General features: G+C 48.3%; 1 protein-coding gene across 1 annotated transcript; it reads left to right on the top strand.

Annotated features, from left to right (window-relative positions):
* Positions 1 to 621: 621 nt before the first annotated feature.
* LOC119179407 (uncharacterized) lies at positions 622 to 4,873 on the top strand. The gene is made up of 2 exons (XM_037430475.2): positions 622 to 763; positions 1,629 to 4,873. The coding sequence occupies exons 1-2, from the start codon at positions 755 to 757 to the stop codon at positions 2,829 to 2,831; spliced, it is 1,212 nt and encodes a 403-aa protein (XP_037286372.2). The 5' UTR covers positions 622 to 754; the 3' UTR covers positions 2,832 to 4,873.
* Positions 4,874 to 17,828: the final 12,955 nt, after the last annotated feature.

Genomic DNA, 17,828 nt, shown 5'->3' with positions numbered 1-17,828 from the left:
TATAACATGGCGCAAGGGGGCAGGGGCCACCGTTGTCCGCAGCCGCCGAGAGAATTCGGAATCGCAACACCAGCGGTCCTCGCTTGCGGTGGGCACGTTCGAATCCTCTTTGCAGAGGGGGAGGCGATCGGGACACAAAAACACGATGGCTCTGCAGTGGGGAAGATGCTACTGGATTGTGAGAGGATTTCTCTGCCATGCCTTAAGGGGTGGGTGTTGCGGTGGGCCCCGAAGACAAGAGTGAGAGAGGGCCGTTGTGAGGGAAATTACGCTGGTTTCAAAGGAAAGGGGAAGGAAGGAAGTAGTAGTTTGTGCCATCGGAAGCGACACAACAAGGTGTGCGTGGGCATGTACATCCCCATCCTCCCCCCCCCCCCCCAACCACCCCGAAGACGCGTGATATACGCACGCTAGACCCCCCCCCCCCCCCACTTTCGCCGTTGCCCTCCCGGGGAGTTCATTGGCTTCTCGAACGATCTTCTTGCCTCGATCTTGCTCAGACACGCTCGCTCTTTCACTTGCGAGCCGCCTTCTGGTCACCGGAAGTAAGAACAAAAAAAATGCGGATCAAACGGAAGCGCTGCGACGGTGGGGGGAAGACGGGGCGCGGCTTGGCGCGGTTTATAAAAGCGCCGAGTGGAGCAATCCACTTTCCAGTTCCGTTTCGGATTGTCGAAGCCCTGCGGTTGCGAGAAGCTTAGCGCTTAAAAGACTATCGATTTTCCTCGGCTTTCCGGGCCTCTCGAACGCAGCGATGATTCTGGTGAGTCTTCGACACACGGTCGCAACTCTTGGCCGTCACGTGTTTGCGAAGTTTCGTAGACCTGTCCATTTGATTTACGGTTTTGAGCTATTCGCGATAAGAGCCACGGCGAATAGCGATAAATGATGCGAAACCCTTTATCTACAGTTACGTGGCAGCTTTCCGACTAGCGCCGAGTAAACTCGCATATCTGGCTAATCATGGGAGCCCGCGCCGCAGGGAGGGTCTGTACCAGGAAGCGAGTGACGTAACCGGTTTGATAGTCCTATGTCTCGCAAAGCTACCGGCACGAATGCGTGCAATCAAACAGGACATCCCAAAAGGAAGAAGGAGATGTGATCTCCGCCACCGAAAGGGTTGGTAGTGGAGTGACGCAAAAAAATGGGGGCCAAAGTGGTCATTTTATTTCTGAGCATGCAGTCAGGTCATGAATACTGCTACTGCGTAATACATTGTTCTCTTTCTTTGAGGGGGACACGCCAAGGAACACGCGGAAGGTGGACGTGCAGTCGGCGTGAAAAGTTTAGAGACCAATGGGTTTGAGCTAACACTGAGTGTCCCAGCAGTTTGTTATTGTATTAGGTAGAACTGCACGATACGTATCGGCGTGCAGCAGAAGAGGCCGGAATTAGAAATTCATAGCAGCCTGTCTTAGTGAAGGACGTAATCAACTTTTCCTGGTGTGTCGCTGTCTCTAGTTTTTTGAAGGTGACCGCACATGCGCCTAAGTTGTGTATCAACATTTGCTTACTTCGCTGAGTGCATTCTTCTTACAGTTTACATCTGAGTAGGAGCTCCAGGCACTTCATTACCTTAATATTACGGAATACTCTAATAACCTCCGCTAAATGTTTTCTGTTTGCAGAGGCTACCTCTACTCTTAACTGCTATCACCGGTGCGCTGGCCCTCCCCGAAGACGCCCCTTTCGCTTTCACCGGCTACAGTAATGTCTTTGGAGGTGGACTTTCTGCCCCCGGATCATCCAGATATGAGCCACTGCAGACAGCAGCTGCGGAGCCAGTGCCCCAAAAGGTCACCGCGGAGAGGCCCGCATCGTCAGTCACTGGCCTCGACAAGCCATCTAAGCTCCGACTAGCCCGCCCGCCAGCGGTCACCGTCCTGCCAACCGCGGCGGCACCGGCTGGTCACGTATCGTTGCAGGCACCCGGCACCTCGACAGTCACAAGCTACCCAGCCGGCGCACATGCCGTCACCTTCCAGCGGCCGCTGATCTACGCGGCCGCTCCACCACTGCAGTACGTCGCCGCCGCTCCGCAACAGGTCTTTTTCGCTCAACACACCAGCGCAGGCGTGGCCGCGCCTCCATCAACACCTACGAAGACCGTGGTAGCCACTCTGGCAGCGCCGGCAGGCCCAGCGACCGCTACGGCCAAAACCGCGACTGCAACCGGTGCCGCCGCTGGCGCTACAGTGACATCGGCCGGCGCCGCTGTCGTCACCTCCACTAAGCCTACGGCCGTGACCGTCTCCCGGCCGGTGGCCGTCACCTACCCTCCAGCGCAGATGTACCTCTTCCAGAGGCCCGCATACGCCTATCCAGGAGCTGCAGCAGGAGTTCAGGCTCCAGTCCAGGTGACCTACATGAGGCCCCTGTACCACCAGACACCGTACGGTTTCCAGCCGGCGGGCTTTGCTCCCGCCGCAAGCCCCGTCTACCAGAGGCCGGTGGTCGCCTACCAACATGGCGCGGCGGCTGCTCCTCTGACGGTCGCCTATCCTGGAGCGCTCAGGCCTCTGGCGGGAGCGCCTGCAGGTGTTTTCGCTGCTCCTCACGTAGCGATGCCTCTGGCTGCTGCCGCTCCTTTGGTGTCGACCGTTCAAGGAACCACCGCTGCCGCCCCTGTCGCTGCCATGCCGCCTTACGCTCTTGCCAGGCAGGTGATCGCCCCGTTCCCGGGTAGCGTGGCCGTGGCCAGGCCTCAGCTTACATATGCGCAGCCGGCTTACGGAGCGCCCTTGAACTATGGGCACGGGGCGGCCTTGACCTATGCACCGGCTGCCGTTCAGCCGGTGCAAGTGCTTAGGCCCGCGAAGTCCAAGAAGTAAGTGATAAGAATGCGTCAAACTGGAAGGAAGGATTTGTTGAAGGCTTAATGCTTTCTTGACGGACGTTCCGATGTACCGGTGGCTTTAGGAAATGGCTTTTGGGGTGACCCCAAGGCGTGCAAAAAAAGAAAGCTTCGGTGTATTATAGTTTTGGAGCGAGAACAAAACAAGGTTCACTGTACTGTTAGAGGTCATCGCAGCGGAACACGCGAACCAGAGCGGGCGCGGTTCCAGCACATCCGCCTGTCACACTCGTCACCCTGTTTGACTACTCGTAGATATTTTGTAGGTTCTTCCATTCTCCCGTGTCCCATTCAGTTGAGAAACATCGCATCGCATTGTTCGTTTTGGATGTTGACGGGTACCGTCACGCACACCACTCGCGTCAAAGTTCCACACGTTCACACCTGCCAAATGAAGGTGATGTCCTCATTCGGAGGCGGTTTCTGTTGTGGGAATCAGGTGCGCATGTATTTTTTTTCTTTTCGCGAATAAATGGCCCAATTTCGCGGGAAGAAACGAACTGTCAAAAGTTTCCTTCTGTACACACTGAACGCCGCTCAAGAATTGATCGATTGCCATCGCCAGCCATTACGGGTGCGTACCTCATTCGAAGGAGCGAAATCGCGTCTCGAAGACTGACTTGCGGAGTCAACAAGTCCATGCTTGTTCTTAGTTGTCGCTATGTTTCTTGGTGTGTTGTTTATCTGTTTCTAGGAAGTGTAGCGTGATCCCAACATATTCAACCCCTATGCGCGCAGGGTCGCCTTTCGCACCGTTGCAGGAGCTCAACTTCACATTATTTTTGTGTTTTTACGGGTAGGACATACTTTGATACCATAATTTCCCCTGCGACAGTGGTGAAAGGTCACCTATTAGCGATGAAACGAAGGCAGGAAGCGTTCGTGGTCACATTTGGCGCTTTCACAAGGGTGCCGTTCATGTTGGCTCAACAATAAATGTTGCTACAACAACCGTTATTACGCCGTCATATTCTCGAGAACATCCCACGCCAAGCGCCTGATTCTTTACCAACGTTGCTAAACAAAGTGTAAAACCAGAAAAAAAAAGGACGCAGAACCCAACAACACGCAAAAAATACGCTGTCGGAATGGATGACGTCAGTGGGAGCTTACTTAGACAGAACTGAGTCTGCTTTGTCTGCCTTGTCAAGCCAGTCTTGTCGTAATGCTTATCTAGTCGGCATTGCGGTCCAGATAAGTATGATAATCGATCCAAGCTTATAGAATACTCTGCGGGCCACTTACGGAGCGTTTCTGCTGCGCTACAGAGGCCTTCATAAGATCTAACCCGAGCCGCACTTGTAGCGTAATCAAAACATAACACTGATAACCATGTTTTGTTGTACATGTAGATGCAGGCTTACGCTCGTAACACTGTTCACTCACTGCCGAACATGGCTTTTGTAGCACCGAACAAACGCTCTCTGAAACAACTAGAATGTAGCGCAGCAGATTTTTTTCGCGCCGATCCGCAATTCGCAAGAATTGCCCACTGAGAGCTCGCACTTGACGCTTCTCCTCCAGATCCTCAGAGTCCTGCTTTCCAACATAGCGGCAAGGGTGTTGTAAGTAAAGAATATCTAAAGAGGACACACACATCTCTTGATCGCGTAAAATATCATCCTCAGGCCTTACCACGAGAACCTTGTCAAAAACATACGGGAAGATGTGACCTCACCAAAGGATGCTTGCCGTAAATAACGGATTGTACATCCTTGTCTTCTATTCTTCTTGTCATTCCAGGCCTGATTGTATATGTACACTATAAGCCTCGCATTCTTAGCAACGATATGAGGTGAAGTGTTCGCCTTACAAAAGTAGCGCTAGTGGAATGCTTACCATTTAAACACATGTAGTACGTGCTCGAAGGCTTTATTTGTACAAATGGGAACTGAGTATTGCCTAAATTGCGTACCATGCTTTTGTATTTATTGCTTCGGCCGGGTACAACATTGTGTCATTCTACGAAAACCGCCTCTCTTGTAAAAAGAAGTTTAATAAATGTGTGAAAGGGCGAAAGTGTGTCTCCTCTTTCTTTTGCTTCCCAGCGATAACGTCCTTTTCACTTTCACGTGTGAAACGGAAAAACACTGTGACGTATATTGCGACACTGTGACGCGCAAAAAAGCCAGTCGCTTTCAAATGAGCCTGTTCAGCACAATCGTACTTGAAATTTACTTCATTTTTTTACGATACATCGACAAAGAAAGTTAGAATCGCAAGTACCACATTGATTAAACAGTTTGCGCAAGCAGATAACAGCTCTGCGCAACATGCCCCGATAAGAAGCGTACTAGCTCCGGCGCTTGCGCAGTTGGCGTTCAAGGGACCCATCGTGCCCCGTCAACCCTACTGCAAGTTCAGCGGATTTCCTCACAGTATGTGCCCACCCATCGTCGGCGGGATTGTTCATCGGCAATTGTCCGCTCTAAATGGTATGGAAATGCACGATTCGAATCGAGCGAACTATTCTCGGAGAAGACATCATAGCTGCTGAGTGCAAATTCGCCTTCGTGCAGAGTAGCACGAAAGCGAATGGCAGCCAGTATTGCCACTGGTGTCTACTTTTCACCATGTTGGCGAATTTCGGAGGCCCGAAATTATGAATGGCAACATGGAAAATTTTTGGCTTAAGTCTCTGATGAGTTATGCATTTTATACTCAGTGTCTTCGGAACAAATGGGCGAGAATATTTTTTTTCTATTTTTCTTAGTTTACATCTACAATGGAGTAGGAGGTGCTCTACAGGCACAATTTAGTACGTTTGTCCTGTTTTTCGTGTGTATATCCTAATTAACCTAGATGATGTATGCCCACTGTTGGGCCTGCCAGCAAAACTTTAGGTCAGCGGACTGCTTCGCGTGTCGCGAGGCGGTGGTAATACACAGCGTTTTTTAGGCGTTTCAAGAGCTTTAATTGTCTCCAGTTTCACTTGTGAAGTGACTCGTTGACGGTTAGACCACGTCTTCCAACAGCAGCTCCAACTGTCTTGAATAGCTGATCGTATTCTTCACTCATGTAGTAACCGCTGGTTTGTTTTGTTGCGTTTAAGTTTGTCACTGACACACTTTTTGAAGTGAGCCAGAAAGTCGGGCTCCTTTCAGGAGCCTTCAGAAACTACAGTTAGGTGAATGTGTACGTAAGCAGGACCACACAGAAAGCGCGGTCCGGGCATTGCGACGTTCGTAGGCGTGCACTGAACGTCCATAAGAAAAATTGTGTAAAGAGATAACATGACCAAGGCGCCCTCAGTGCTAGGGCATACGTTTCCGTTATTTCATCACTATGTTTTTTTTTTAGTATTCGTGAGATCTCAATGGTCATCTCATGCAATGAACGCAAAGAAGATCTGTGCAATGAACAACTTCGTTCATTGCACAGCCTAGAGCATTTCCTATGTCCCTACAAAAATAAGCCTTTTTGAAGGGACACTAATGTCAAATAACAATTTACGTGAACGTGAAAGCTCAATGTATGCCAAAATCTAAAACGACAATATCCTAAACAACACTGTCCCCCTTATCGAGAAAGCAAGGTAAATGCACAAGAACAGATGAGTCGCTGTAGGACCTTCTCAAAATGATCCCGATGACATCAGACGGACCACCTACAATTAATCACTAGTAATCGATGTAGCTGCACTAAATAGAGAACCTTTCGTACATCAAGAGACGGGACAAAAATGTTGCCTGTTCGTTTCTCTTTGGTTCGTCGAAAAAAAAAAGAACCGCCGGACATTAATTACTACGGGAAATGGCGCGAGTGATTCAAAAATTCAATTTTCGCGTAGTTACACTACACAGGTGGTGCCATCTAGCGTGGCGCAGTTGAATAAAAAAGCGTCTGCAATCTCGAAGCCAATTGTAGAAAATTCATCAATGGCCGTTGTTGCTGCTGTGGCTCCCGCTACTTTCGGTCTGCTGCTACTAGCGCAGTAAAGCCGGGCAACATTGGGCGCGGCAACAGTGACGTGAGTCGGTCCGGTCGGTCCGCTTCTTGAGGCGGATAATTTGAAGTGCGCTAACCAGATGCGGAAAAATAAAACGTGATTTCACTTCAAAATGGGCCCTTTTTTGGCACAAAACTAACACTATACGAGATTTCTGGACCGCTATTTCAACAATGAACGTCGACTTAATAGGTGCCTTTAGTGTACCGTTAATAAGTAGAACTTGAGTTTAAATGTTGGCCCTACATTTAATAATATATTTTTTAAAATGAAAAAAAAATGATTTGCCTTATAGCGAGCTCATATATGCCTAAAAAGATGCCTTATACTTTAGGCTAATATTTTCTAATGATTATTGCTTTTTGAAAAAATTTTCCGACACATGTCATCGTATCTTAAATAGCGATAATATTTTTGAGGGGTTTCACGTCCCAAGACCACGACATGATTATGTGAGCGCCATAGTGGACCAAAAATTTCGTCGGTCTCATGTTCGATAGCGTGCCGTGACATCAACCAGTACGCAGAGCGCGGGCGATTCACCTCCACCGAAATGTGACCACCGCGACGGAGATCGAACCCTATACCTGAGGGTCAGCAGCCCAGTACTACACCCACTCCTTGGCGGCGATGGACCCAAACGCATTTGTGAGCCCATACAAGCTTTGCGTAAGAACAGAAAATACAGAAACGAATGTCCCCTACCAACTACGCCAACGTGACGGGCGAGCTTACGACCGTCTGCACGCAGTTCAATCTTCACTTTCATTAATCTTACGCAAGTCAATTGTAATGACTGATGACTGCCCTGTGATAGGCTTCATTATATATATATATATATATATATATATATATATATATATATATATCTATATATATATATATATATATATATATATATATATATATACATACACGCACGTGTGTTTTGAAGGTTCCTCGACGTATATAGATTCGAGTGCTTCGGCGAGGTCCGGGCAACCTTCCATCACCCACCAGCCTTTCGCAGAAATGGCGTACCCCACTGGAAGGCGGATAAAGACATTCGGATGTTTCGACACACAAACCGGAAAGCGTACTTGGTTACTCTTCCACGTTCTCGTTTGAAGCATTCAGCATTCCCATCCCGTCCGTTCACGTCTTCGTGCGGCCGCTTATCTTCGCACCTTTCAATTTGCTCGGAATAGGCTTGTCACTTCCCCGGAGGCCGATAAGTGTCGAAGTGCGTGCCATGGCTTCATGAAGGTTCTTTTCAGGTGTAAACACTTAGCAAGTTGAACATCAGCGCTGTCTTCCTGGTAAAGGGCGGTACAGTAAACGTAAACGGGCTGTCGATCCCGGAAAGACTGTAGCCGTGTTTACACAGACACGTCAGTTGTTTTATTACTAATTGTTGGCTTTTTGTGTCCCATAACTAAGATGTAATGGGTGACGCCTTAGTGGAGGGCTGGAGAAATTTTCGCCCTCTGGGGTTCTGGAACGTGTGTCCATGGCATAATACACGAGCCTCTAGCGCTTCGCCTACAACGAATTGCGGCCGCCATAGTGGGGATTCGATCCCGTGTTATTTATTTATTTATTTATTTTCATACCTCAAGGGCCTCCTAGAAGGAGGCATTACATGAGGGGTGGTACAAGTTACAGACTAGAACAAAAAACGAGGGTAGGGGTGAGGGGGAGGTGTGTTACCAACATAACTATATACAAGCCCGTTACAACAATAAATGAGTGAAGAAGCATAAAAGAAACTACATGGCCGGACACGCTACATGTTTTACATTAGGACCAATTGGAGTCCAAACAGCTTGGATAACCGCGCTTTAAAGCAGTACAATGGTGCAAACATACAAGTCAGAATGCAAACAACGGCAATGAGCTAGGTAGCTATAAATTTGGTAAAAACAGAAAACAATATGATGTCAGACGGCAACGCTCAATTACTTCACCTGCACTGACAACAATGAAAGTCAGAAAAACGGGAACCATAAAAACGACATGAGGATATTACACAATTCCGGGCGCGGTAAGCAGCGATTTAAACTGGTCAAGGTCTTTGGTCTGTACCACGTGAGCGGGAAGATTGTTCCAGTCTTTGGATGACCGAACAAAAAAGGATTGCGTGAAAGTGTTAGTTCGTGGGCGTTATGTTATGAAAGTGTTAGTTCGTTATGGTACAGGCATGGTCGTCGATCGGGAGCGCTTCTTCCCACGAGAACGAGCGCTGTTCCGGTGAATTCTCCCCCCTCCCAGCGCCACCTTCCTCGCAGAAGGCAGTGAGCCACCGTGCAGTTTTGGGGAAGGCTCCGCCTCCTCCGCCGAGCACCAGCAACTGGTCTCAGAAAAAAAGACCAAAACGTTATATAAGGCCGTGCCGGCCCGATGTTTGGGGATTTCTGCTCCAGCCGACTTAGTTATGCTGGCCGGCTTTGTAAAAAACTGTAACTTGCTATAGTAAACGTTCCTATCTGTTGCTGTTTTCAAAACGATTGCCTCCCTATTCCGCCTCTGGGCGTTGGCTTTAGTGAACTCCATTAGACTACTCGCGGCTATCGGCTACCGTTACCATCGCAACACAGCGAATTCCTAACAATGGTGGCAGACGTGAAAGCCATCAAACCTACATTCTTAACAGTGGTGGTAGCGGTGGGATGCCATCAAACCTGAATTTATAACACCCGCTACCTTGGAGTAAGCATTCAAGAACAATAACCACCATACCACAGTGGCGGGTCAAAGTTAACTGTAGAACATGAAATGCGAACATGAAAACTCCACGCACCAGGAAAATTACCTACTTACAAATATTTTGACACGAAATACGCGTTCAGGTCATCGCGGGACGCGACTTCCGTGGGGCCGTTATAGGCACTGACGAAAGCTATGAAGTTGAATGACGCCAGACTGATGCCACCCGGAAAGGGAAGTAGCAATCTGCAATCAAGCTCTACATTAACGCATGAGTTAGACAGCTCCCAAGAAAGATTCCACTCGTTCTTTTTTTTATTCGAAGCAGCTTTTTAACTAGCCAGTGTAACACTGTCCAGTACGTCCGCACAAACCTCCTTACCGCAGGTGTTGGAGCGGTGTCAAGTAGGTCAAGCCGCAACTAGGTGTTGATGCAACTCTCTCCCTCACTCGCAGACTACCGGCCCCTCCACATGCTCGCAACAGACTTTTCGCTCGCTTCATTCTGTCCACTATCCGCAACGCTCGACCGCACGTCGAGTGGAAACACTAGACAGATTTAGTTGCGCGTCCACAGCAGGCAGCCATACGGACGTGGCCTGTCATTGAAAATGCCTAACAGGCTGCGTTCGTACGGCTGCTATGGACACGCACCTAAATCTGTTTACTCTTTCGGCTGGTTTATCTGCGACGAAACTTACGCAAAACCCAACCCGCCTGCCGTGTTTTTGCGTATGAAACAAACGTTTACTTGAGTAAACGAATCTTCCAACGCTTACCGCCGCAGCCGCGTTAGCACCATTCAACCCGTGAAGCCCCCATGAGCAACGCTGCTGCTCATTAACACACTCGTTAACTTTAATTACCAGACCTCACACTGATCACCACTTTCCTTCATTTTCTTACATGGCATGAAATACTGAGTGCCTTGGAGTTATGCCTCGCCAATTTGAAAAATGCCTCCACCTCGCTGAAGGGAATCGTGAGGAAATGCGAATAGATAGCGTTGCGTTCCTAACGGAGTTTCGCACGTGAGAACGCAGCGTTGGAATAATGTTTTTTTTTTATACCTTGCAGCCAATAGCACCATTCGCCGCACGTGGCATTTTTATGTCGCAAGAAACGCGGTATGCGTTTCCAGCTCTAATAGCCAGCATGCACGGTTAAAAATTACTGTGAAGTGAACAAAAGAAACGGCGTTCTCGGCTCGGCGTTAGCGTTTCACAGTGGCGTCTGAAGCACACATTTCTGCATGTTCTTGAGATGGTGGTGGTGGTGGTGAACGGTCGGGAGTGAGGCGCGAAAGGACGGGAAAGTGGGGCGCAGGGAGGAGAGAGAGTGAACGGCGAGAGAAGGAGCGGCGAAGCACTGCACTTACCCGCTCTTACACTTTCTCTCACCACGTGCTCCGGTTGCTAAGAACGAAGGTAAGCACGCGCGTCCGCAGCTGTTGCTATGGGAGAGGGTGGTGGACAGATCTCGACGGGCGCCTGACATAGCCCGACTAAGAAATACATTCGCTTTTAAAACAAATTGTTCCTGCGCGTTGGTTCCCATTGATACCCCAACACGGTAGTGACGAATACTCTATGCAAAGCATGATCTTTATCCCATGAGCAGTTTAGTAACTGAGACAGGTAAATAAACATTGCAACAAGGAATACATTGCCTACCTGCGCACAGGCGAACAGGGGAAGTTCTTCACACTCTTTCCATGCTTGCGAGGAGCGTTTGGCAAGCGTGAGGGCTGACGAGGAGAGCAGTCCAGTGTTCTGCATTCGATGCAAATGCACAAGGTGCCCGATCAGTGCCCTTATCCATCTAATACCAACAAATCTAGTGGGCTTTGTTCTCCATTAAACAAATCTCAGTTCCCTCCGTATTCATGACCACTCCTGTCGCGTGGCAAGACTGCTTAGTTCTCTTGAACAAAACTATTGTCAGCGGAAAACACACTATGTCGTCATTTTAGCATAAACACAGTTAATTTTAAGCAATATTAAAACATCACCCATCGTTCAACATGCCGACCTTGCAAATGCTACTGATAACGAGAAAATGTCCTAATGGGAATTAGTGGTGTGGTTGTACTGCACGAGTACGTTTCCAAGCTACAACTCTTGGCTTTCGTAACGTGTTTTGCGTACTTCTGCATTTCCTAAGTCATCTCACGGCACCAGCATTACGAGGCGTTCAAATTAAACTCGATAAAACTATCAAGATACTTTTCTTACGTTGAGGAATTGAAGGAATGAAATTGAACTGCCCGGTCATTTATGGAGTGGGAATGGGCTAAGTTTTTTTTTCACTCCGAAAAACTGAAAGGAAAGGTAGTGCGGCAAGTTCGAATTCCCCGGAATGGAATTGGAATAGAACAGTGGTGCCCATTCCGCAACACTTGGGTGGAGTAAAGTAGATAACTTACGAAACTCTGATTGGTAGCAAAAAAAAAAAAACAGTATACGTTTTTTACTTGGTAGGCCGGTTTTCCCCCGTTAATGTCGCGATGAAGCATGTATAATGCATTACGAACGAAAGTAGCGAACCTTTTAAAGTAAAAGGATTAGATCCAAGAAACTTAAGGAGGTCGTCCATTCGCAACGAGAAACTTGGGGCAGTAGCTCCGGGCCAGCGCATCTCATGCCTCATTCATGGTGACACTTTCCAGTGTACACAAACGGGGACCCTTGCACAAAACAGCGGCCACGTAAAAGAGAGCAACGGGTGCCCGAAACGCGACGGATGCTTGTCACACGACCAAGCAGATTGACGATATACGCGCTGTGCAACATAACGAAGCGGAGCACGCGGCGAGGTTGACGCTGTGAAGGTCACCTATGGGCCCATCCTGGACGTCCCACTCTATCGCGCGCCAGTGCTTGCTGGGCGTTATTGCTGCCAATTTCTTCGCGATAAACGTGCGTCCATTTGGAGAGAAGCCGACGAAAGCAAATTATTCGAAGTGGAGTCCACGGTAATACGATTCCGCTTGAAAATAGCAGTCACCGCGATAAACGCTGCTTTGGTGCTCCGAGAGTAAAAAGCGACCATTTTCAACGCCAGTGCCAGTGTCGTCAGTGAAAGGATGGGGGAAGATACCCAGGAAGACAAAGCGAGAGAGAGAGACAAACGTTTATTCGTATCAGGGCTATAGCTTTGTATGATTACGGTGGGTGGTACCCCTCCTCCAGGGCCCCTGGCTACAAGCGGCCTTGTCAAGAGTCACTGCCATTTGGCTCCTCATTTCCTGTTCAGGGAGCCACGCCTCTGACGACCAGATCAGGGGAATGCATATTCAACAGAGGCGAGATGGCAGCCTCCGGAGATTGTGTGCCCTCTATGTAACGTGCTCCAATGTCGACAGAGTAGACAAAGGCAGCGCTGAACGAAGTTGGGCAGAGTTTTCGCAGGGGTCCCTATAGGTGGGCATATTGGTTTACGGGCATTGGGGTGAAAGAGCGCCGATAATGGGACGAAGAACATACCGGACACAGCGCTGCAAATTCTCAGCGCTGTGTTCAGCCCTGAGAGCCTTCAATTGCGCTTCTTGGTTTGAGGATCATGCGGAGCCCCTGGCAGCAGGCGTGCTTGGCACGCTCTTCTTCGTCACCGTGGGTCCTTCAGGAAAGATGACATCTTCCAATGCCACACGCTTGTGACAACCTTTCCGCAAGCTGCGTATAGTATTTTTTCTTTCTCTGCCAAACTGCGGGCACAGCCAAATGAATTGGTCGATGTCACCTATGTCACCACAAACAGCACAAAACGGAGAAGCGCCTCGCCCAGTCTTGAATAACCAAGCCAGCGTCTATGCTGCGGAGTTGGTTCTTATCCGATAAAGCAGCGTCGCTTGTCCTCTTGAAAGTCCGTTCGTTACGCATGACTGATGCGGAAACTTGTGGATTGCCCTGAAGTGATTGCGTATACCATTCTTGTTGTTCTCGTAAATTTTAGGAGCTCTTGTTTTCGGAACGCAAGTTCGCGCTTCGCTTGCAAGGGCATCAGCTTTTTTCATTGCCTTCAATTCCAACGTGTGATGGTATCCACTGAAATCGTACGTTGAAGTTCTTGTCGATCCTGATTACTTTCCTGCGAGACACTGGACTGAGTGACATTTGGTGACTGACCCCTTAAGTTTAAGAAATCCTCAGGCGGAACAATCCAGGACTTTTAGGCCAGGCTAACCCCGCCTTTGCAACACCACCACTATCGCCACCAGGCGCGGTTGGCAGCTCAGCCAAACGAAGCCTCAAAATAGGGACCAGCTCGATCCTTCCTGCAGTTGCACTACATTATGCATAATCCACAATAAATGTTTTAAAGCGTTCAATGCAGGTCATAATAGGGTCGAAACGGGTCAAAATGATCGTAAAGAATGCATTATTAACAAAAATAACCAAGAAGCAATCGGGATAACGAGCTTCAAATGGCTAAACACGTTCAGCTGGCTTCAGGGCCACCCAGGAGGGGACGCCACCGACACGCTGATATAGCCAATACCCCCCTACGTTTCGCCGGCGCTGCGTCGCTACATCCGATGACTGAAACAACCTGTATGAACTCGCCGCAGATAACGCGTGTACCTCAACTGCCGTTCCAAGCAGGCAGACAATAAATCTGAGCAAAAAGTAGCGCACAATTCGCACACTAAGTTTGTGCATCTCTGCAGCAAGATTCTGCAAGTGCCGGGAAAACTTTACGCTTACATCAGACATTGGTGTCACACGTTAGTACGTTTTTTTGAGATTCATTTCATGGACAAGGTAGTTGTAGATCGATGGCCTGACGTGGCTGACGTGGAATGGCCTGACGTGGCTTCGCTACGTCAGGCCGAATGGCCTTTAGCTTCGCTACGTTTTTCTGTATTCTATCCAGAAATAAAATCTGTTCATTTCAAAGGACGAAAATAAAACACGTCCTCACAGATGTAGTTCAATGTTTACTGTACATTGACTAAAAGGGCTTTCGCAACGTCTATTGGTGTTTGACAGCTATGGCACCGCTTAACGTGGATGCACGTACGTCGACTCTTCGTCATACATATCTATACCTAGGGCTAACGTTTATCAATAATGAATACAATTGCCCCGCCGCGGTGGTCTAGTGGCTAAGGTACTCGGCTGCTGACCCACATGGCGCGGATTCGAATCCCGGCTGCGGCGGCTGCATTTCCGATGGAGGCGGAAATGTTGTAGGCCCGTGTGCTCAGATTTGGGTGCACGTTAAAGAACCCCAGGGGGTTGAAATCTCCGGAGCCCTTCACTACGGCGTCTCTCATAATCATGAAGTGGTTTTGGGACGTTAAACCCCACATATCAATCAATCAATAATGAATAAACAAACCACTATGGCCATAGAGAATTGTGATGGCTGTATCGGTGAGAGCTAAACCAGAGAAAGCGATGTGCCAGCCAGAAGAGCGTGGCTGGTTGGACGCCTTGACTTGGACTATAAGGTCACCTACTTGCCGCATATTGGGGTCTTTGAACACCACTGTCTGACCAGAAGAAAACGCAACGCACGTCGTGTCTTGCTTGCCTTTGGTCGACCGCGACTGATCGCTGGGTGCACATTACCGGGGAACGCGGAGCTACGTTCAGACCACGGTGTTCCTAACTCACGGTGTTGCGAGTGGTGCTCTTTCCTTTAGCCTGTCTTTTCTTGGTCCTTTGCGTCTAGTAATTTCGTGAAGCTGAAGAGAGTACGCCTCCTTCTATGGCAATGTCTGCAGGCGAAATACTCGAGCCTCGTGTGTTTGAATTTTGGTGCACGTGAAAGTATTTTAGGTGGTCAAAATTTCTGGAGCCATCTAATACGGCATCCCTCATAACCGTATATGGTGGTTTTGGAACGTTAAAATTAACTATAACAAGTATTATTATTATTATTATTATTAAGTAATGCTTATCATGCTATTAAGAACACAGGAATAACGGCGGTTCAAACTAAACGGTTAAAGGGACACTAAAGACAACTATTAGGTCGACGTCGGCTGTTAAAATAGTGGTCCATAAACCTCGTAATGTTACTTTCGTGGCAAGGAAGTGTTTAACTTGAAACAAAGTCTCGTTTTGGTGATAAGCATCGGGTTAGCGCCCTTCAAGTTATCCGCATCCAGCGGAACGTGTCACACTGCCGTGCACAACGTTGCCTGGCTTTTATGCGCGGCCACCGACAATATAGTAGCAGCGGAACGATAGCAGCGGGAGCCACAATAGCAACAACGGACACTGAACAATTTCCTCCCATGGCCTGCGAGATGGCAGACGTGCTTGGTTCAACTGGGCCCCGCTATGTGGCACGACCTGTCCAGTTTAACCAAGTGAAAGAGGAACCTTTGAACCACTCGAGCCTTTCCACGTGGTTACGTTCGGCGGTTCTTTTATTCCATGAATCAAACAGAAACGAACGAGCAGCATTTTGATTATTACGTCTACTGATGCACGGAACGTTCTTTATTTAGCGCAGATAGTTCGATTACTGGCGATTAATTGTAGGCTGTAACTATGACGTCATCGAGATCTTTTTGCGATTGTCCTGCTGCGGGGTATGTGTTCTCGCGCATTTACCTAAATTTCTCTGTGAGTAGGGCACTGCTGTTTATAATAATGTCGTTTTCGACGTCGTCATACGTTGAGCTTGCGCTCTGACATAAATTGTTATTTTATTTCAGTGTCCCTATAAGGCCTCAAGGGGACTGTTGCCGCTATTCCTACCGTCACAACCTGCCCGTGTCGAATAGCATATATATATATATATATATACGCTCTTTGCTTTTCCCGAGGCCATCTATAGAAACAGTAAGGGGGGGGGGCAGTTGGATAGGTCTTTCCAGAAAGACAATGTTCGTCACTCATTAACGAAGCGCCGCTCATCGACCAAGATTACAAGCCGATTCGCCCCTTCGAGATCAATACGCTAGAAGGCTTACTATGATACCTTATCGACACGAAATCAAAATAGATGTAAAAGAAAGGTCGGTGCACCGGCTCTTGCCGATGCACGTCGGAAAGAGGTGGTGGGAGCTCTCGTGGAAGGGAGCTAGGCAACCGTGAAAGAAATAACTAAATTTTGTTCGATCGAGGGAGAGAGAGAGAGAGAAAGATAGACAAGCGTGAGAATATTGTAAAGAGAAACCCCCACAGAATACAAACTACTGCGTAAAGTGAAGCGTGCAGAATACAAATAAAAAAAAAGTAGAGGCCACGGGTTGGAATTTGAGAAGAAAGCATGGGCAGTATAGTATCTCCGAGCATTTCGAATGAACGAGGCACAGAAAAGCGGCGGTCGGCCAGATCCTCCTCTCAGATGCAATCGCGCGTTTGCATCTGACAGGGCGACGTTTCAGAATCCGCGAAATCTCTTTTATACCCTATGCCGGCGGCTTTCTCGATACGAAGAAAAAAAAGAAAACAAAACAAGCCAAACGCATCGTGGCCGTACAGCTGCTGAGAAAGCACGTGCGGATGCAGCCGCCGGTGTACGAGTCTCTCTGGATTGGATTGGATTGGATAGATCGAGCTTTCTCCCGCAGGCTGGCTCTCCTTTTGTCTTATCTCACCCCTCCTCGTGACCTTCTATCGTTTTTTTTTTCGTTTTTTATCTCGTTTTTGGTATCCGATCCCTCCCGCCTTTCATTGCCAAATGGATCAAGGACTTTCGTTTATATCGTGCGCTCCCGGATTGGAGCACGCACACGCTGCTGCATACCGAGAGATGCTCGAATACGTTAAACATGAGCGTGGGCGCGCATGTCTGTTGTCTCCGTTTTGAAGTGGCGTAGAAGAAGAGATTACGAAAAAAGGAAACGAGATGAACAACGGGAAACAGCGGATATAGAAAAAAAAGGACGCTGTGTATGAATCGGGCAGACGAAAAAAAAAAAAAAAGCCGAAGAGAAAGCTGATAATGGCAGTTGTGACCTCATGGGTGGTTCATTGCGTTGTACCTCACGGTGGTGCGGGCGAAACCCGAATCGTTTTCATTTTCTTTTTTCTAACAGAATCGAAAGTTGGGCTAGTTGGATATGCATGGTATAACTGTCAGTTCAAGCGCACGAATAAACAGAAAGGACTTTTCTCGCAACTAAACGATTCATTAAAAAGAGAAGAATATATAAACAAGCAATCAAAAAACAACGCATGCGTGTGCAGGCAAGCGCTTGTCCTCTCTTTCTTTCTATTTATTCGTGCGCTTGAACTGACAGTTATACCATTCTTTTTTCTATCTTAGAAGCAAGCACCACAAACCGGACCCGTGCCACCTCCTACCCCCTAAATTCAGTTCGCCGTGGCGTTTATAACAAAAAAAAAAAAACAAAACAAAACGCCCATTTCAACC

The sequence above is a fragment of the Rhipicephalus microplus genome, chromosome 7 (genome assembly GCF_043290135.1).
Source record: "Rhipicephalus microplus isolate Deutch F79 chromosome 7, USDA_Rmic, whole genome shotgun sequence".
NCBI classification, from domain to species: Eukaryota; Metazoa; Arthropoda; class Arachnida; order Ixodida; family Ixodidae; genus Rhipicephalus; species Rhipicephalus microplus.
The sequence above is the reverse complement of the archived record's forward strand: the minus strand, read 5'-3'. Positions and strand labels throughout refer to the sequence as shown.